The sequence below is a fragment of the Anastrepha ludens genome, chromosome 3, assembly GCF_028408465.1.
Source record: "Anastrepha ludens isolate Willacy chromosome 3, idAnaLude1.1, whole genome shotgun sequence".
Classification (NCBI taxonomy): Eukaryota; Metazoa; Arthropoda; class Insecta; order Diptera; family Tephritidae; genus Anastrepha; species Anastrepha ludens.
Genome location: NC_071499.1, coordinates 78,967,735 through 78,989,505, shown reverse-complemented (window position 1 = coordinate 78,989,505; position 21,771 = coordinate 78,967,735). Strand labels below are relative to the sequence as shown.

The following is a 21,771-nucleotide window of genomic DNA, read 5'->3' as shown; positions in this document are numbered from 1 at the left end:
TCTGCCGTTCGGAGTCGGCTTGAAACTGTAGGTCCCTCCATTTGTGGAACAACATCAAGACGCACACCACAAATAGAAGGAGGAGCTCGGCCAAACACCTACCAGAAGTGTATGCGCCAATTATTTATTTTATTACTCCCATAGTCAAGAGGTAGCTATATAACTTAACTGCCGCAAGATCTCAGCGAGATCAACAGTCTCGATACAAAGTGTAAAATCCCTATAGAGTCTTATAGCCGATAGCACTTGGGGCAAAAATAAGTAAAGGTTGCGGGCGTAATTTAAGTCTCTAGGTCGACCGGTGCTAAATTACGCAGCTACCATCTGGGGAATAGTAGTTTGGAGTGGACGAAGCTACAAAACTATCAGAAGATTGCACTCAGGACTGCAGCGGGATGTTTCCCCCTGATCACCATCTAAATAGTGAGTTATATATGGTATGCTCCATTTTAAGGAGTTTGCATACGAAGAGTTTCAGATATCTTGCGCTACTCTGGCATAATTATCTTCTAAATACCAGTATAACCTGATTAAACTCCTACTTATCTATAATTATAATCGATTTGTTCCGCATAGGAAGATACCTCGCATGATGTTAACCACCTCTTTATATGCCCGCTTAACTCTACTCATCTCCCTCTCTCTCCGACACGGTCTCGTCGAAACAGCGCGTTGACTGATCTTATTACCGCTCTAAGCTGCTTCAAAAACTACAACGAAAAACTTCGTCCTCGCTATCTATCGTACATATGACAGAGCGACTAAGATACAGGCAACAAATCAGGTTAGATGCGAAAACCTAACTTCGTATATGAGCTTAAAACCAATTTATTTTAAAATCAGCGACATTCACTGCAACTTTATTCATATGTATGTATATATATAATATTTATGTATATATGTCTTTGATCAAATGCTCTCACAATCAGATCACCCAGCAGTACATCGTACATATCTGTATCCAATATGGGATATATACCTCGGTAAGCCGTCATCTTTGTACGTTGGCGATGGTGAATATCGCAGGCGATGGAACGATGAGCTGTATGAGCTTTACGACGACGTAGACATATTGCAGCGAATACAGATCCAGCGGCTACGTTGGCTGGGTCATGTCGTCCGAACGGATACAAACATTCTAGTTCTGAAAGTATTTGATGTGGTACCAGCTGGTGGTAGCAGAAAAAGAGGATGGCCTCCTTTACGTTGGAAAGGTCAAGTGGAGAAGGACGCGGTTTCCCTTGGTATGTCCAACTGACGCCGGTCAGCGCGAAAAAGGACTGGCGGGCTTTGTTAAACTCGCCCAATGTCTAGTAAGTGGTCATCGCGCCAATAAAGAAGAAGAAACCCTCATACTTGGAAGAGTAAAAACCCGTTTATAATATTGTGAAATTTACCATATAGTTGTTTTTTTTATTCTATATTATCAATATACATATGTATGTATCTATGTCCAATGAAAGTACATATCAAGTGTATGAATGCATTTTTTATCTTTACACATATGCATGTATGTACACATGTATAGGTATTTTGCTCTGCTTTAATGAACGATTTCCAAATATTTTTTCACTTGTTTAATCAGAAATAACTGTATTTTGCTATGTGTAAGTATGTCTAAATTGGTTATGTATGGATTTGCATTATACAAATTGCAAATGTAAATATGTTAGGTATATTTACTTATAATTTGAATGTATGCTTGTATGTATGTGTGTGTGTATGTGTAAAGCATGTGTGTATGATGCTTAACTAACATGCGTTAATTTTATTCATTCAAATTAACAATTTTTACAATTTATGTATATATATATGTATGTATGTATGTATGTATATTATCCTCGTTAACATAAGTACGAAGTTAAGTAATGTTTTATTACATTTATAAAAAATAAAATCATTAGATACTAATTCTATTCTTTTAAGCAAACTGCTTTCAATATTTATGCCTCTACACTACATACACTGTGCTACTCAATCAAATTTATTGTTTACTTTTATTATCTTATACATCTTTTGTGCATCATATAAATTATGTATTAAGTATGTATGTATATATTTAGTTAAATATTTATATGCACGTACATATGTATGCACATATATAGCGAACTTTTTTACCACACGCTACATTTTTCCACAGGATTCATCGGTGAGCCGAGTTTACATTTGTACGCCTCGGCAAAGTCTTTAGAGTTTGAGAGTGGCGCGAGTACACGTATGAAACCCGGCGAGTGCACCGAAGAGCGTATCTTCGTCACCGCATCTTCGGGTCGCATTGAACCGCACCAGATTTGTGCGTAATTCAAGAAGAATAGTTGGTCGTGCGTTAAATTGAGGCCGGGCAATTCCGGTTCGGGGCCATGACGTTTTACCCACTTTTTATAGGCCTATGTGAGACGAATGAAGATCGTACAAGTTCATTTGAGTCAACCGAATTAAAGGTAATAATAATATAATTTTATGTATAAATTTCTCACCCACCCTGAAAGCCTGCTTTAGTCCACCATTGTCCGCTATATTTTCACCTTGTGTCATTCGTCCATTCACATACATATCCACTTCTTCGATCTTATATCTGGAATACTGGTCGATTATGCACTGCGTGCGTTCACGGAAAGCTTCGATTGTGGCATTGTTCCACCATTGCATCATATTCCCGTCCTTATCAAATTGACGACCTGTATCGTAGAGTTAAAAAAATTTCAAAATTTTTATATAAATGTTTTTCAAATTGAAAACAGATATCTTAAAAGGGAATGAACCTTGATGACTTTCAGAAATAACTAACGTTATATCGGGTGCTCATTTAAGAGCTTGAGAACTTAAAAGGGTAATAAAAACAGAAATATTATTGGAATGGATTGTTTTATATATTCTGTTTTTATTATAATCTGGTAGATAATTTCATGGCATTTTTTTTGTGTGTTATTTTTTTTTGTATATGTCCGCCGTGGCTATGAGTTACATGGTCCATTCGATCAGTCCAATTTTTTACTACTTTGTCCAATATATTTGAATAATAAATCAAAATTGTCCCATCATAGTCATTTGGCTTTAATTCTTGCACCATCTGTATTTTATAGGCATGAAAGTCAGATCTTTGCAGGGGTCGTCATAAGTATAGGAAGTTTTCCTCTAAGAACAAAGACGGTGATCTGGTGACTGACATCCAGAGCATACTTCTATGCAAAATATGGTCGGATGAAAGCATGCCGGCCAATCCATAAGAAGGGTGATCCTGCAATCTGTGCCAATTATCGCGGGATTAGTATACTAAATATCGCCTATAAGGTTCTAGCGAGCGTATTGTGTAAAAGGCTGAAACCCACCATCAACCAACTGATTGGACCTTATCAGTGTGGCTTTAGACCTTGAAAATCCACAATCGACCAAATTCACAATACGCCAAATCTTCTGGAAAATCCATAAAAGGATCGTCGACCTCAAAGCTACATTCGACAGTACGAAAAGAAGCTACCTACCTATATGCCTCGATGTCTGAATTTGGTATCCCCACAAAACTAATACGGCTATGCAAGATGTCGTTGCTCAATACGAGCAGCGCCGTCAGAATTGGGAAGGACCTCTACGAGCGGTTTGATACCAAACGAGGTTTCAGACAGGGGGACTCGCTGTCGTGTGACTTCTTTAACCTGATGTTGGAGAGGATCGTACGAGCTACAGAGATTAATCGCTCAGGCACAATATTTTGTAAGAGCGTACAATTGTGTGCCGATGATATTGACATCATCGGCCTTAACAACCGCGCTGTTAGTTCTGTCTTCTCCAAACTGAATAAAGAGGCAAATCGAATGCGACTGGTGGTAAATAAGGACAAAACGAAGTACCTCCTGTCATCAAACAAACAGTCGGTGCACTCGCGTGTCGGTACCCTCGTCACTGTTGACAGTTATGATTTCGAGGTTGTAAAAGACTTTGTTTATTTAGGAACCTGCATTAACACCGATAACAATGTCAGCCTGAAATTCCAACGCAGAATCTCTCTTGCCAACAAGTACTACTTTGGACTAAGTAGGCAAATGAGTAGTAAAGTTTTCTCTCGACGAACAAAACTAACACTCCACAAGGCGCTCATCATTCCCGTCCTAACGTATGGCGCAGAAACGTGGACGATGAGAGCATCCGATGAAGCGACGCTTGGTGTGTTTGAGAGAAAGATTCTTCGTAAGATTTTTGGACCTTTGCACTTTGGCGACGGCGAATATCACAGGCGATGGAACGATGAGTTGTATGAGCTTTACGACAACATAGACATAGCACATCGAATAGAGGTCCAGCGGCTACGTTCGAATGGATACAAACGTTACGGCTCTGAAAATATTTGATGCGGTGCCAGCTGGTTATAGCAGAGGAAGAGGATGGCCTCCTCTGCGTTGGAAAGATCAGATGGAGAGGGACTTGGCTTCACTTGGTGTGTCCAATTGGCGACGGTTAGCACGAGAAAGAAACGACTGGCGCGCTTTGTTAAACTCGGCCAAAATGGCGTAAGCGGTTATCGCGCCAATTAAGAAGAATAAGCAAGATTTTTATGTAAAATATTCCACGCATACGAGGGACAAAGGTCAACAACTTGAGAACGCTGATGAAGTGACATTCTCAGCTGTCACATCATAGTTATCGATATCGAAGTTTACAACTTTTATAGCTTTAAAACTGAGGGAGTTATTTATAAAAAAGTAAAATGTAGTCAAATTTGAGAAAGAAAAAAAAAAACAAAAAGAAAAGTTAAACAAACCGTAAAGTATTCAAAATTACTTTTTGCGTCGTATATAATAAAGTACAGGGTGCCGAATAATTATAAACTTATACATTTTTTAACGTAAAGCATGTAGCACTACACATTTTTTATAACCTACTGTAAACAAGTATGTCTGCAAAAGATGCTTTCGCTGATGAGGAACTAACTGCAAGGTGAATAAATAATAAAATAATCAATAAATAATAAGCAAAAATTATCTGGAGCTTATCAATTTTTGCAAGTATTTTAATGTCTGATTATCATTCAAAGCTTTCTTTACTAAGTAATTACTGAAAACAATCCGTTTTTGAAAATGACCGTTGTATCGAAGGCGGCTGTGATTAATGCCTATCAAATTTTGGTCGAATATCTCAATTTTAACTCGAGTTAGATTGTGCATGAACAGATGGACAAACGGATACAGACATGATATATTATATAATATATTATATTATAAGTTATATGTACCCATACATGCAATTTTCTTAAATTCAGAACAAATCCTAAAAACCTTAAATTCGTTATAAAATTTTTAAATTATTTGTTTAGTTCAAAGCAAATCAAACAAACAATATCACTTAAATTTCGGCTTAGTAACATCGTTTAGATTACAACACATACAAACGTTCTTTTGAATTTATAGAAATCATTCATATTTATATTTTTAAAAAGATAAAACGCAAACAAAAACCACCAAAAAAAAAAACAAAAATGCTGTTACAACTAGAAAAAGTTGAATGAGACTAAAAAGTCGTAAAATGCCAACCAAAAATTCTTTCTTCATTTTTTAAATAACCAACAGATTTTTTTAGTGTGAAATGTCACTTTGACAACGAACATAAACTTCAAATTGTTTGAGCGATACTTTACAAGATATCGATTCCTATAGCCATCTCCCGAGAAAATAATGGAAAAACGTAACTAAATGGGTTGGTGGGTGTCTACCATTTGGTAGTGCCCGGTTTTGAAACTTTGTGTGCGCATGAAACACCAATTGATAGAAAAGGTTTTTTCTAATAGCTACTCGGCAGCCAATGGCAAATCTCCGGCATGAAAAAGTTTCTTATAAAAAACCAAATGCCGTTTGGAGGCGGCATAAATAATACCCATGTGTGTTAGCGCGCTTGAGTATAAAAATCATTAAACAAAACTGTACCTTTATCATCAAAGCCATGCGTTATTTCATGTCCGATCACAACACCGATTCCACCGTAGTTAACAGATTTCGGATAATTGTTGCTATAAAATAGCGGTTGGAATATTCCTGCGGGGAAGACTGTGGATGGGATATAAGAAAATATATTTATTTTTATAAATATAATATTATAGTTTGAAAGACGTAATAAATATTTGTTAAAACTTACCTATATCATTCTTGTTTGGATTATAGAATGCATTCACAACGGCCGGTTCGGTCGTCCATTTCTCCTTGTCAACTGGCTGATGCAGAAGTTGTAAATTCTTATCCGAATCCCATTTCAGTATATTTAGCACATTCTCCATGAAATTGTCGGGAATTATTGTGAGCTGCATGTTGCATATGAAAAAAATGTGAATATAAATTAAATTTTTAATACCTGTATACATAATAATATTTTATCCCCCCATTGAGGCTTGAGACCTATACAACTTTACAACGCGAGTATCGGCAAGAGAACAGTGATACTAAATGAAATTGCAGTATACAAATTTTCAACTTACATTTTCATACTCCTTTTCCAGCTCCGTTGAATTGTTGAGAATTTCAGGATAACCAATTCGTTCATTCATTGCGTTCGCCTTCTCTCTAGCCACGGCCCGCGTCTCATCGTCCATCCAATGATTCTCTGTCAGCAACTCATTGAATGCCTCGCGTAGCGTATGTATCATTTCTAGCGCCGTATCCTTACTCTCCTGATTGAAATTGTCACGTATGAAGAGTGCACCTACCGCCAAACCCAATTTTTTATTCGTCCACTCAACACACTGCGACCAACGCATACGCTCCGATTGTACGCCCAGCAATATCTTGCGGAATTCGATGCGCTCTCTCTGATATTCGTCGATCATATGTGCCATTATAGACATCACCAAACGCCAAATGACATAATTGTGTACTACGCGTCGATCGGCAGTTTCCAGCATTTTACCCATTTCCACCAGATATGGCATGGCGTAGCTAACGAGCACCTCATCCGGCAACAATTGTATTTCTGGACCTAAAACCGTTTGGAGAAATATGGTCCAATTCAGTTGTGGTACTTGACTTTGCAATTCGGGCAAAGATATTTTTTTGTAGATGGCGCTAGTGTCGTGGCGATCTGCCTCGGGCAGTGAGGCGTTTACCAATTTTATTTCAAATTTGACCACCTCGTCTAGCTCTTGAGCTGCAGTTGTTGGATCAGCACCCAATAATATTGCCGTTTGCGTCATGTACTTATGGTACGCTTTTAAGTCGTTTTCACTACTCGGCTTCAGATAGTAATCGCGTGAAGGAAGCGCCAGCTGTAGTTGATCGATTTGTAAAATGTTAATCGAAGAGTTTTTATCATCGGCGCCCACATAAAGCTCCACTAATACCGGTTCACTATAATTACCACGCATAAGGCCCATTAACTGCTCGATGGTCATGCTGGGCGGTTGCCAATTGGGTGTGATCACTGGCCAACCACCTAGCGACATAAGTACCTCCTTCAAGCGACCTTCGCCGACTTTGCGTATTTGAGCTAAAAGGTAGGAGTTACTTAGTAGCGTTCGAATAAATTATGAAAGTTGGAGCGTGAGTGTTTATGTATTTACAATATTTGTTGGAGTGAGTTAAAGAAAATCTCTCTCAACTTACGTAAATCCATACAACTTTTATAAAACTGTTTCGCTTTGATTGTGGCGTTATTATCGTCATCATTGATTGCCTCCTCTAGCACGCCCTTCAATACCACCTGCTGTTCGTCGGATAAAACCTAAAATAGTGCACAAAGGTAGTATTTACATATCTCAAGAATTTCTATTCTTCAAGAACTTCTTCAAGAACTTCATAAAACTATATACGAGTTGTGGTTATTATTATTAAACTTTTACTTTGCCCTGATATCTGGTCAGTCCCGAACTCCAAAAAGGGTGACTACGGAGCATACTCTCTCGTAAAATAACTGATGTACCCAACCGTGGCGCCCACGAGCCAGGTGTATAAGATACCTCGATATGCCCGCTAGTAGACCAATTTACTGAAGTAAGCCAGCAGTGACTGTTTCTCTGTTTGACTCCCTGTTCCGCATCTGTTCCATTTTATGCGCAAGTACAATTTACTTGAGAGCTCATTAATTACCATCTGGAAATCAGCTTGGCCTTCAATATCCATGACGAAGGACTCTAAAATAGCCAGAGATCGTTGTTTTGATATGGATATCCTACCATTGATATGTTACTGATGTCTCGACCATTCAGGTGATTGCGCCTGAATTGGTTGATCTGTGAGCGTCTGGTATGAAAGTTTTGACGAAGCAGCAGGAGTGTCAGTATCAAGCTGTAGTTATACTACTTACATGTGCACGACTGCAGTTGGACTGACTTTATTCAAATGTTAAAAGAGCAGCGTAATCTTACAGCTTTGCCGAAGCGGTTACATCCAGGCAGAATAAGAAAACGGGGTACAAAAGCGTTTGTTAGGAAAGGCTCTGAAGTAGTATAATGTCTATATCATGACATACAAAAAATGAAATACCAAAAAATAGTTAAAACTTGGTAATTCGACGCGTTCCTATTATTTTGAGCACAGCTGTATTTGCGTTGTCTAGAGGGCAAGATATGAGGCATGTGGAATGATAATGAGAAAAAAAATGTAATAATCTTTGAAATAAGGCTCTGGATACTTTTTTTAGAGAGCTACTGAATATCGATCTTTAAAGCGGAATCGAATCGAACAGAACAGCATTTTTGTGCGGAACATGGCCGAAACCGATCCCAAAGAACGATAGTTCTCTGTCTTTATCTCCAAGACTATTAGACAAAAATCAAACAATCGTGGGCACTCACTGAGTTGTATCTTAGCAGGACTTAAAATCAATCTTATAGTAACCACGCTCATCTGTTAAGTAACAAAAATTTTAAATGTTAGCCATCCGTGTGGGCAACTTGGTGTACATATGTACATATCTTGGTAGGTATGGACAAAGTTGGTCAATAACCACACACACTCTCCACATAAAAACTATTTCCAAAATCACAAAAAATATTACTTATACGAGGGGTGCTTTTATATGTCGGGATTAGAGAACAAAAACAAATTTTAATAATCGAAAATCACTTTATTGTTTTTCAAAATATTCTCCATGAATATCTATACACTTTTGCATGCGTTTGAACCAATTGTCGAAGCACTTTTGCCACTCTGAATGAGGTACCTCCAAAACATGCATTCTGAATGCCGAAACCGCTTCTTCAGGTGTCGAAAAACGTTGACCTCTCAGTTTGTTTTTTACGTACGGGAATAAAAAGAAGTCATCCGGGGCCAAGTCAGGCCTATACGGCGGATGACTCATTAATTCGATGTTTTGGGTGCTCAAAAATGCAGTTGTTTGAGCCGATGTGTGAGAGCTCGCATTGTTCTGGTGAAGAGTGATCCGTCTTTGGCGATTGGTTTTCCTAATTTCTTGGAAGACAACTGGCAAACATATGGTTGTGTACCACTCAGAATTTACTATTCTGCGTTGTTCTAGTGGTACGGTTGCGACATGTCCAGTTTTTCCGAAAAAACAGGCGACCATTTGCTTGGAAGTGCTTCGTGCGCGAACTACTTTTGTTGGATTTGGCTCATCTTGAAACACCCATACAGTCGACTGCTGTTTACTTTCGGGCTCATACGCGTAAATCCATGATTAATCACCTGTCACGATGTCATAGACGTGTTTCGAAGCTCCGCGATCGTATTTTTTTAGCATTTCCTTCGACCAATCGACACGAGCCTTTTTTTGAGCGATTGACAAATTGTGTGAGATCCAACGCGAACAAATTTTTTTGACAATCAAATGTTTATGCAATATTGAATGTATGCTGGTCCCACTAATGCCTAAGATTGTCTCAATCTCACGATAGGTCACATGACGATCTTGCAATATCAGTTCGCGCACAGCATCAATGGTTTTCGGAACAACAACTGATTTTGGACGACCTTCACGAAATTCGTCTTGGAGTGAACTACGACCACGATTGAATTCACCATACCATCGATAAACACTGGTCCTTGATGGAGCATTATCGCCAAAAAATGAATTAAGTTCATCCAAGCAATGTTGCTGAGTTAATCCACATCGAAAGTTGTAAAAAATGTTCGCACGAAAATATTCACGATTTAATTCCATTTTTGGACCGAGATGAATCTTTTAAGTTACTGTAAACAACACAAATAGCGCTGGTATTTCAAAACGTTCTGAGTACGTAAAAGCCAAAAAATGTCAAACTTTGCCATACAGCTATCAGTTGCCAGATTGCAATACCAGGGTTGCCAAATCCCAACATATAAAAGGCACCCCTTGAATATGTCATCAATTAATAAGGAAAATCTGTATGATATTTTTATAAAGCAAACTTAATAAGTATTAGTTACAACTTTACTTGTTTATAGTTGTACTATGACTTTACCTCGAATGTACTTATGGAACTCCGATCTTCTGGTATGATATGTATCTTGTTCCATGTGCCACAGGCGTATTGGAAAAAGTTTGTGCAAGGGTCCGCTGATGTATCCATGGCCGAAAGCAACGAAGCAGCTAAGTGAAAGAAACCCAAGCAAGTGAAAGTTTTTAACTCAAGTTATCACCAAATTAGAAGTATTAAGAATTATTTATATCTATATTGTACAATATTATAAAGCGTATGAGTTGTTATGGAACAGTAATTTCTGGTTACTGATAATGTTAATGATGGTAAATAAACGAAGTTTCTTACAACTTCAAAATCATAACTCTAAACAATGACGTGGGTGCCTATACGCTAGTAATCCGAGTGTTTGTGTGATGATAGGTAACGGGTGGGCCATATAGCGTTTGCTTTTTGAACCACCTATTTTTTTGAGAATGGTAACACAAATGACATGTCAAATGTGTTCATAATTTACTTAAAGGTTTGACATTTACGCAATGGGACGCTATACGCTTGAACAAAATTGGGAAATATTGAAAACCTATTTCCAAAGTGGTGAGTCTTCTTCTTCTTCCGTGGTTACAGTAAATGGCGAGCGTTACTGTGACATGCTCCACGAGTTTTTGTTTCCAAAAATTTAAGTGGATGATATGGACGACATTTGGTTTCAACAGGACGGTGCAATTGTCACACTGCCAAAGTTACACTCGAACTTTTGGCTACCGTTTTTGAATTCCGATATCAATTGGCCGCCTCGGAGCTGTGATTTAAGCCCGTTGGACTATTTTTTGTGGGGAGCCGTTAAGGACAAATGCTATGCGAACCATCCAGAGACGATTGATGCTTTAAAATACGAAATCGAAGTTGCCATTCATGAAATTGGAGCCCAAACAATCGAAAATGTGCTTAAAAATTGGGTTGATCGAATGACTTACTGTAAAGCTAGTCATGGCAGTCATTTGAACGATATTATTTTTCATTCATAAATGACAATGTTCAATCTTCAAAATAAATAAAAAAGTTTGAAAAAATATTGATTAGTTTTTTTTTATAGCCGATTCAAAAAGCAAAATTTACATGGCCCACCCCAGAGTATTCCGTCTTGTCCTCGTTCACCATTAGACCCATTCGCTTTACTTCTTTATCCAGCATAGAAAAGGAAACATAGAAACAACGCGGTTGTTAAAGCCGATTATGGCAATATCATAATAAATTGTGCCTGAGCGATTCAATTCTGCGGCTAAAAACGATGGCCACTTGAAATTTATATATATTTACTTAAATCGACTTAGAACTTTCTTCCCGCCAAGTACCAAATTGCTTTGCTTTGGCTTATTTAAACGTAGCGCTCGAATTCATTTTATTAAAAGTTCAATAAGCATATTGTTCTTCTATGACGACGTTACAACATTTTTTTTACGAAAAAAAATAACTGTAATGCGAACGAAGTTAATGAATGTACGGATCACGCACCAACTCTTTACAGGCATCTGATTTTTTCAAGCGTCCAGACGGCCAGCTTCTAGTGTTTTAGTTTTAAAGATGGATATCGAAAAATTAATAAGTCTTGTGGTCGATAACACTGCGTAATACCGAAAACAGCCCAGACTTCGTTAATATTTTTCTTGACGGATTTACAACAGGCTAAAATGTATGTATTAGCGAAATGAAAAGTTATGAAATATGCAGCAAAATTGAACGGGAAATATTTTCGAAGAACATTTTAACCCATAAGCTTCCACTTAAAATGGTGGTTTTGACACTTATTTCAAGAAAACCTTCAAAAAACAAATTTATTAAGTCCTGAGAAGATTAAAATGCTCTAGAAAACTATTTTTCAAAAAAAAATTACTGAGAAGGCCGGCAAAACCTTCATGTCATCAACGTAAAAGTATTAAAAAAAAATTAAAAGAACCAATATGTACCAAGAAGGAATAAAAGCCAAACTCAATTTTATCAATTTTTTTTTTGTTAGTAAAGAAATATTAGTTTAGTTTCTATGCGATTTTTTACGCTGGTAACATGAAGATTTTGGCTAAGAAGGGCTTTGGTACAATTTTACGAAGCATAACTTTTTAAAACATTTTAATCCTCTAACGAGGGTTTGTTTTGTTTATTGACTCCTTTATATGAGAATTGGACTAAGTTAAAAATAAAGTCAAAATTATTTAATTTTTAATAAGCACAGCATTAGATTAAACAAGAAAGTAAATAAAAGACATAAAAGGGGGAAACAAAGTTACGGGAGGCAGATCCGAGCGAAACATTTAGTAAAACAAATTTACGAAAATCTGGTGAACTAAAATTTTTAGTTGGCCGATAACCTTAGTCACAAGTGCTTTCTTATTACATTGTAATTAATTTTTTATTATTTATAATTGAGTTATAAATAAGTAAATAATTTTGTACATTTCACTGATAGCGTCTGCCAATATTTTTAAACTTCCTTGATTTATCGCAATGTATCATATCGACAAATGATATGACTGTTTTTAGATACAAAAAATAGCGAAGTTTGAACATTGTTTAACAATGACTGCGCCCATCCTTTATATACCCATAAGTCATCCACCATCAACTGATAAGCTAATGCACGATTATGCGAAGTAATATTGAGAGCTACATACATACCTATGCCGCAAAATTGACTTTTGGACTATAACACATTTGTTAATATACTCAGGCGTGGTAGCTCATTAAGTAGATACTTATAGCTTTTTTCACTTTTCAGAGCATAACGGAATCGAAATAGATACGAGTATACAGTGGTAGACATCCCTATCAGCGCAGTTTAGTTGTTTAGAAATATTTTGTTATATTAGAACGATTAGTCTTAGGGATTTAACTATCTGTGTATATTCAACTGAACTGAATATTTCAAAATTTGCGCATTCGTTTAAGCGCAAGCTAAAAAAGTGGAATATTGTTGTCATTATTTTTTACATTTTCAATTTAAAATAGGAAGTTGAAGGTGAGTTAAATTTTTGAGTGCCTAAATTTTTGGCTTGTTTTTAGTCAGTCTAATTTTTTACGGAGGTTGGCGTAACCGAATGGGTTGGTGCGTAGCTAACATTCGGAAGTGCCCGAGTTCGAATCTCCTGGCATGAAAGACGTAATGATGGAAAAGGTTTTTTCTAACAGTGGCAGGCAATGGTAAACCTCTGTATTTCAGTCATGGAAATGCTCCTGCAGGTTCCTCCGGCAACAAGACGAACGCCACAAATAGAAGAAGTAAAACAAATTTACGATTTACCCAATATTGTCGGCGAAATGTTAATTTACAACGGTCGCTTGGACTGTCAAAAGTATAACATATAAATGTATTAGAAACTGTACTTTTGCCTTCGTTAACGCGCGAAACCAAGACACCGCTGCTTATTGCAAATCAGCGACTACAATGCGTTGGTTTAGAGACAATAATATTGCTTTGTTAGATTGGCCAGCATAGTTTCAAGATCTAAATCCCATAGAGCACATGTGGGCTATTTTCAAGCGTAAAACAAAGGAGCATAGCATAAAATTGCAAAAAGCACTGAAAAATGTTTTCATTCACGAGTCGAGCCGCCATAAGTACAGCCGAATGTGCAAAGCTTGTACGCAACATGCCATAGAGGATTGCTGCTGTTATCAAATCAAAGGACCGTTGTACTAAATTTTATTGCTTTTATTTGTACTGATTTATTAATAAAAAATCTTTATTTCACTTTTTGAAACGAAAAATTCAAAAATTCATTAATTAGTAGGGTGCCTTATACTTTTGGCCAAGGCTATATGATTTTAGAAAATGTCTGTAATCCTTTAGACATTTTCTGAAATTAGTTTGACTGAAGCTGAACGAGTGTAAATTAAGTTATTGACAAGAAAGTCCTACTCAAGTCATCAGATTGCGAGGCCTGAAAGTGCGATAGTTACGCTGTAAAGAAAGTTACGAACGGCAGTACCAAACTGACGAACAGCCGAAACTAAACTTTGCTGCAGCCAAATGAAGACTCCCTTGTCTCTCTCCTAGTAATGCCCAGTCAGATTTCGGGGGTTCTCACTGCACAAAACAGAAGCAGGGCCATCTAAAATTCACCAGAAAACATAGAGGCAGAAAGACATTTTTTCAGATGAAAAAAAAAAAATCTTTGGACGGGCCAGACTGTTACATGACTGTTTTTACTGCCATAAACTGTCAAAGTCTAATGTGGTGCGGTCAAACCGAAATTTCAGAGGAGGTAGCTTAATGGTTAGGGAAGCCTTATATTGCGATGGATACGTGAACTTTACACCCATTACATGTCGGATGAAAATTTTGCCGTTTATGGGGCCATAATCTGAAAAAAGTAACATTTTTCAATTGGATAATGCCTCAATACCCGCAGACGTGGGTTTGTGAGCCTCGAAATAACTTTTCTTGGGTGGTCAGCTTGCAGTCTACATTATAACCCTATATAAAACTTCTTGAATGTCTAGGCAAGTAAGATTTACGCAAATGAGCATGCATTTAATTTGGTAATGATCTCAAAGCAGCTTTCAGTAATGGTGGTGCACACTGAGCTCAGATTTGTTAAAAAATCTAATCAGCTCTATGTCAAACCGAATTTTTGTATTAATTGAGAGCCGAGGAGGCCACACAAAGTACCAAATTAAAAACAAAAAATCTTCAATGTATTGTTTTCTAACAAAAAAAGTAAAGTGCGCTTATAGGAATGCCTCGTTATTTCTCAAAAATCTTTTAACTTGTTCGCTTAATATTCCGAAATTAATCATTTTGAGTTGTTATGTAAAAGGTGGTGCAAAATAAATAATAAAAAAACATGTTAGTGAGTGATGAAATTTTTTAATTTCACCTTTTCGCACTCCATTGCTTGTATGTTTGTATATTGAAGCTGTCTAGTTCACAAGTGTCAAATATGATTGATGTATGATGCAAACCTTCCGAATGGTTGGTTAATTTTGCGCCAGTTTGCAGATAAAAAATGTACAACAAAAATATATGCGTGTATACGTATGTATGTCTACCACTGTAGATAGATTGGTACTATATATGTACTGAAGCAGTATAAAAGCAGTATTTTTTATGCACGCAAAGCACAATTTTAAGATTAGCGTACGCACATACATATAAGCATAAGTGCAAGTGTATGCTTTATTATCCTTTAAAAATGGTTTGATAGACGGATTTGAGTAGATCGGGTGGTCATAATTGAAGACGAAATCACTCAAAGACTTAACACATTCAGTACGTATTAAAAAAGAGAGAGGGGCGATGTTATAAGGATGTTTCCTCAAAGACTATGGGAAATATGACGACGGGTAGAGTATTTTAAATACATCTGACCTAAAACTGAACCACCTAAGCCTAGTATAAGCAGAACAAAAACAAAGAAATATCTATGAAGTCTCTCACTATGCCCGTTCCATTGTATGACCTGGAAGCTTGGATGAAGACAATATTCGAAGAGGCCTCCATTGGAGCATTTGAGAAAAAGATTCTGCGGAAGATTTTTGAACCTTTGCAACCTTATGGCGACATAGACATAATGCAGATAATAAAGATCCAGCGGCTCCGTTGGCTGGGTCATGTCATTCGAATGGATACAAACGCTGCGGCTTTGAAAGTATTCGATGCGGTACCAGCTGGGGGTGGAGAGACCTGGTAGAGAAGCTGTTGGCTTGACTTGGCGCCGGTTAGCACGAAAAAGAAACGACTGCCGGGTTTTGCTAAACTCGTCCAAAATCGTGTAAGTGGTTAGCGCGCCAATCAAGAAGAAGAAGAAGATGTTACTATTATATTTTAGATAAGCTTTTGTAAGTTTAGTAAAGAGTATTCATTTACTATTGCATCTATCATTTCACATTTACTGTTGGCTTGCTATCGGATAGAGAGAGGTAAAATCATCAACCATTTCTGTAGAGTTTTTTTTAATATTGAAAACTAAATTATTATATTTTTATTTCTAATAAACAGCAAGAAAAGCTATGAAAGTAAAATTATTCAAATGTGCGCTTTCACTTTTAAATAAATTGACTAAATTGAGTTCCAATCTACTGAAATTAATAAAAATGTTTCTGCTGGAAAAAAATTATAATTCAATAAATTTACATTATTGCTGTGGTAAAATTAAATTTTAAAAGGGTTTCTATTAGTTCAATATATTGTTTAATATAATAAGTGCTATATGACATTTATACTAGTTATACAACACGTATACTTAAGCAAACAAGTAATGTGCCGCATTTTACAAATGTACCTATACACGAGAGTAGCCCTACCCCTTTTAGTATTCATTGAGAAGTTAAGTTTAAAAACAAGGAAATGCGCAAGTGTCAGTGTATTCTTTATCGAAAGAGGTCAGGGTAAATGGGTTTTGGTCGTTGATGTGCGTAGCAGAACTTTACTTTATATACATACATAGCGTACTTTACCTACAATACTCGTACATAATATGTCATATGCACAGGAGTTTTACTATATGTTACTCATACGCCCGGTAGAACTGTGGTGTGTTATTAAATAAGTGTTTGTAGATATGAAGCGATTTATGAACTACCACTGACAATTTGTGCGTGCTTGCATGTGTGCGTGTATGGGTTCGCTTATGGCTCACGCGTATGTAACTCAACATATGTACACTTTTAAGCATACAACTACACACATACGAGTATGTATCTGCTTGCTTGTGTGTCATGAGGAACCGGCATATTGTGACTGTCACCTTTATTGGCGCTGTTATCTTTCGCATCGTAGAGCAAAGTATTTGCAAGTGGTAACAAAGTTAAGCTATATTTTTAAAGTTAAAGTTTTCCAAGGTACCATACTTTATAAAATATCACAACCTCCGGCTATAGATGTGACAACATACATACGTAGTTGAGCGTATTAAAAGGTAAAAGTTCTAGCAACCAAGTAGACTTTTAATTTAGACATTGTATGTGTACCAGTTTGTCAATTTGAAGTAATATATAAATATATTATATTCTGACGTTGTTCTATAAATGGAGAATCCTACAATTTTATGCAGCCTCCATTAGTAGTTGGTTTGTTTTTTTGTTGAGAAGCGTTCTCATAGCAGAAATACACTCGGCGGTTTCCCACTAGTCGCATTTAAAAAAATTTTACAATAACTTGGTATTTCCAATTCACAGTAGGCTTTGAAGCCGGATTCATTGAACGGTAGTCACTCGAAACCTCACTCACTCACCACAGCGGCCGCCGAAACAAGCAGCTTTAAATATTTTCGTCACATCATTTTATTCGCTTGACGGCAGTTATGACAAAATAAACACACACGCACATATATGTGTTTATTTCATGTTAGGATGTAAAATTTTCACATGACATTTACAGCAGTAACAATAATATAAGCGACAACAAAAATAAAAAGCAACCTATGGCAACAACCTTTTGACGACAAGAGCAACATTGACAACAATAGTCAGAACAGTGGCAGCAACAGCTAATATATATGCACATTTATGCATGTCTGTAGGTACATATGTATGTACAAGTGTATAACCAGCAAATAGTCCACTGGAGAGTTTTGCTCAGGAAATTACATGTTTGTGCCACCAATCAAAATGGCTGACAATGTCATGTTGTAACATGGCTAAAAAACACATGAAATGCATTTTGAATTGGACAAACGCTTGCCAGTTTGCCAGTTTTTCAGTTGTCTGGTGAAGACTTACTTCATCCATTCATGCGCTTGGAGCGGCATATAGACAGATGGAGGGACAGTTGTATGGTGAGCATTGTTGACAACAAAGGTTGTCATAGATGTCATCGTTAACATTACATATTTGTTTGCTGCTACTGCTGTTGCTTCTACTCTCAGTACTTATGTATGTATATTAGTTTAAAATTTCTGGATTTGTAACTGAGACTATTGTTGCTGTAGTTTGGGTTTTTGCTCGCGCTTACATAAATTCAGGAATTTCATAGTTTTGACTTAATAATATTGTGCAAATCAAAACATTATTATTTGCTTTTTAAAGAATACTCTAGTGAGTTATTTTATTCTCTCATGTACAATTTAAGCAACTATCATACTCTGTTAAGTGCTGAGCAGTACAATTATCCTTAATTAATTTGATCTCGTGTTAAATTTTCCATATTACAATTTTTAGTTAACTTCAATATCATTCTGTTCGGTATTATATCGGGTGTTTGAGAATTTCAAATGATATTTGAGAATTTCAAACAGAAATACTTATATTGTTCGATTGAATTCTTTTTTTATTATAACACACACAGTTACGAGTTACACGGTCCATTCGATCAGTCCAACTTTTGTCTACTTTTTCTAGTAAATCTGGCCGTATGAAGTCAATAGTGGCTTGAACACACCACACGAAAAAATTATAAGGCCAACTAAGTTTCTTAGATTTTTATTATCAGTTTAGGGCTAACAATTTATGATAAATATTTTAAAAATTTCCAGAAATAAGCACACATTTCATGAAACTTAAATTAATTATTAGGAAAAGTATAATCTATAGAACGAAAAAATTATAAGACCAATGTTATTATATTTAAAATAAGCAAATAAAATTCTTGTGGTAAGTTTATAATTTGAAGCTTTGCAAATTATGTTAATTTGATTATGATTTGTTCAGGTCGTCAAGGCATAGATTTGACGATTTTTTTTTATAATATAATATTTTGATACATTTTTGGCCATCCGACAATAATCGCACTTCTAAGGGTTTTAGCGTTACCAAACAGTCTTCCATTTTTAAAACCGATTAAGAAAGTGGTGCCCATACATTTTCGATTGGGTTAAACCATTAAACCATTCTAAAATTCAAATTCTTTTCGCTGCCAAAAACTCAATTTTTTCGTGCGTTGTGTTGCAATAAATCGATTGTTAAGCGCACTGTAGGCATCGTAGGCGTCGTCTCATTAGAACAAAATGTTGTCGCTATATAACTGATTAATTTTTAGAAACGAAAATTCAGTCAGCAAGACTCCATAGCGCTCGCGGTTCACCGTAACGACAGCTCCTTCCACACTTCGAAATAAATATGAATTCGATGAATTCGCCAGTGCTCTATGAACTTTGCAAAGCGATTTATTTGTTCCATAGTAAATTTCCGTAATTTGATGCGAGGCTGACGTTAAACAATTCATGATGACTTACAAACCTTACTGAACAGAAATATCAATTTTCCATTCTCAGCTGCCAAACTATAGTTATCGATATCGATAGTTCTCATGCTGCTAGAAAAACAATCTATACTATCAGCGCAATATTTTACGCCAACAGATAAATTTCCATTTTTCAGCAGATACAAATATGTATCGGAAGATTTATAATTTTGCAAATGGTGTCTTACGCGAATCATATTTGACGCTTGTGTGAGACATCTGCAGTACACAAACAGACAAGCAATGAAGTGCGCAAAGGTCAAAATAAAGATATTCATTCAAATTAATTTTTTTTATTTAATAAAAAGGTTTTCAAAATTAAATTGGGATTATTAATTTTGCGCCACCTTGTATGTAAGAGCAAATTTGTTTTTTTACAACAATTTTTTCGTCTTTCAAAGATTGATGACACAAATTTATAATAATGGCAATTTACATATTATTCGCACGAACGCTAATGATCTCTATCAGTCAATGACTGATACTCAGTAATTAATTAAACATAACCAAGGTATGTTTTTAATTATACGAATATGAATATAAATGCATTGTTATGTGGGTATGTATGTGCATAAATAAAAAATGAAACATACGCTTTTACTGTACATGTATGTATATGGTATGCACACGGGGTGTATTAAGGTTTAAATTAATATCAATTTAATTCCCCAATGTGCATTCACGCCAGTGTTCTGACCATAATAGCAGTGCGACATTTTGCAAAGTTTTGAATATTTATTTATTTTTAATTTAATGTTTTTTTATAAAAATATAATTTATAGTTTAACAAAAACCGTGTAATTTAAAGTATCAAACTTTGTATAAAGTTTCAAAAAATTAAACGAATTAACATGAAAATTTCAAGCATTTAGAAAACTTTCGAGTATACAGTTTTATAGCCCATTGAATTTTTTTACAATAAAGTAAAAATTTCAAGTGGTTCAAAAAATTGTTCAGTATTTGTTGTATGGAAGAAGATGCATAGCACTGATTAAAGCCACCTTAAACTTCCATTTTATCATACCGAAATTGAATTAGCATCAAAACTTTTGAAATTTTGTTGAAGTTCTTAAGTTTTCTACAAAGTTTCAAACTTTGAGTGAAATGGTTTTTGTTAAACTAAACTATATTTTGTTAAGTATAAAATAAAATTAAACACATAACCTTGTAATATGTCGCGTGTATGTTTCATATCTTGTATACCCATGTGTATGTATCTTGTATTACCTGTTCGGACGCAATCCTCTGTCAGGCAAACATCTCGTTGACGAATTTTCACACCTGCAAAAGTATGGGAAAGAAGTGAGTTTTTATATTTACTGGATAAGTCATTTAAAGTAAAACTACGGAAAGAATAATTGGAAGTGCTGATCATCCAGGCAACCATACAGTTCCTCCAGAAAAATATCTAAAGACAATCAATTAGTCCTGAAAATATAAGGCTTGCGTGTCGAACATACGAAAATCTTTAAATGAGTTATACGCATATTTTTAAACTATGACAATATATATTCTATATTTCTGTGCTTTTGGGTTGATGTCAAAGTGGACACTACTCAACGAAGCTTCAAGCGATAATTGTTCAAGTGAGGAGCAATGCTATAAGATGTCAGAGTGAAATCAGCAAAATAGAGCGGCCTGTTGAATAAGTTGTTGATTTTACAATTTGAATGATGGCAGCAGATTGTGTTAAATAACTAATTTTCGTAAATAATGTTTAATTGATTGTTTCATTGTGTTTCCCAAGCGTTCCCACTCTTTTTTTTTAGATTTAAAATCAGGTAAAGATTTTAGTAATTTTTACTTATTTGGTCCCACAACATTAGACATAAAAGCAGCTATGCAGCATCTTTAAATTAATATCTATTGTTTGGTTCAACTCAAGGTTTGGCCATCTCAAGCAAACTTGTGACAGTAACTTCGACTACCACGTCATAGGGGACTTTACAGCCCATTTCACACGCTCATTTCATTACGCTCTCAGAATCAGTCCGTGGTTCAGACGACAACAAAGGGACATGAGCGATGGCTGTGAGATTTTTTTAAATATCACCAAAAAAATCTTAGTTATTTCTGATCTCCTTTGCAATAAAACCAATGTCAAATCTCCTGTTACGTCAGCATATCAGCTGATTCCTTCAAAATCTCTGAGAGCCGGTTAACGGTCTGAATTCTGCATCATGCTTTGCTCTACCGAAAACCGCTTCTCGTTCTCACTCTAACATATTTTGCCCTTATCCAAAAGAATACACCTACAGCAGTT

At 36.0% G+C, this 21,771-nt stretch overlaps 1 protein-coding gene across 2 annotated transcripts in view; it reads right to left on the bottom strand.

The window, feature by feature from the left end:
* Nucleotides 1-1,379: 1,379 nt before the first annotated feature.
* Nucleotides 1,380-21,771, bottom strand: part of LOC128858251 (neprilysin-1) — a 72,899-nt gene continuing 52,507 nt past the window's right edge. For both annotated transcript variants that reach the window (XM_054094368.1, XM_054094367.1), the window contains exons 3-10: nt 20,736-20,789; nt 10,376-10,503; nt 7,581-7,698; nt 6,461-7,464; nt 6,124-6,286; nt 5,916-6,035; nt 2,482-2,678; nt 1,380-2,387 (exon numbers count right to left, since the gene is read on the bottom strand). In XM_054094368.1, the coding sequence (XP_053950343.1) occupies nt 2,115-2,387; nt 2,482-2,678; nt 5,916-6,035; nt 6,124-6,286; nt 6,461-7,464; nt 7,581-7,698; nt 10,376-10,503; nt 20,736-20,789 (2,057 nt within the window). In that variant the 3' untranslated portion in view covers nt 1,380-2,114. The remainder of the gene's footprint in view (nt 2,388-2,481; nt 2,679-5,915; nt 6,036-6,123; nt 6,287-6,460; nt 7,465-7,580; nt 7,699-10,375; nt 10,504-20,735; nt 20,790-21,771) is intronic.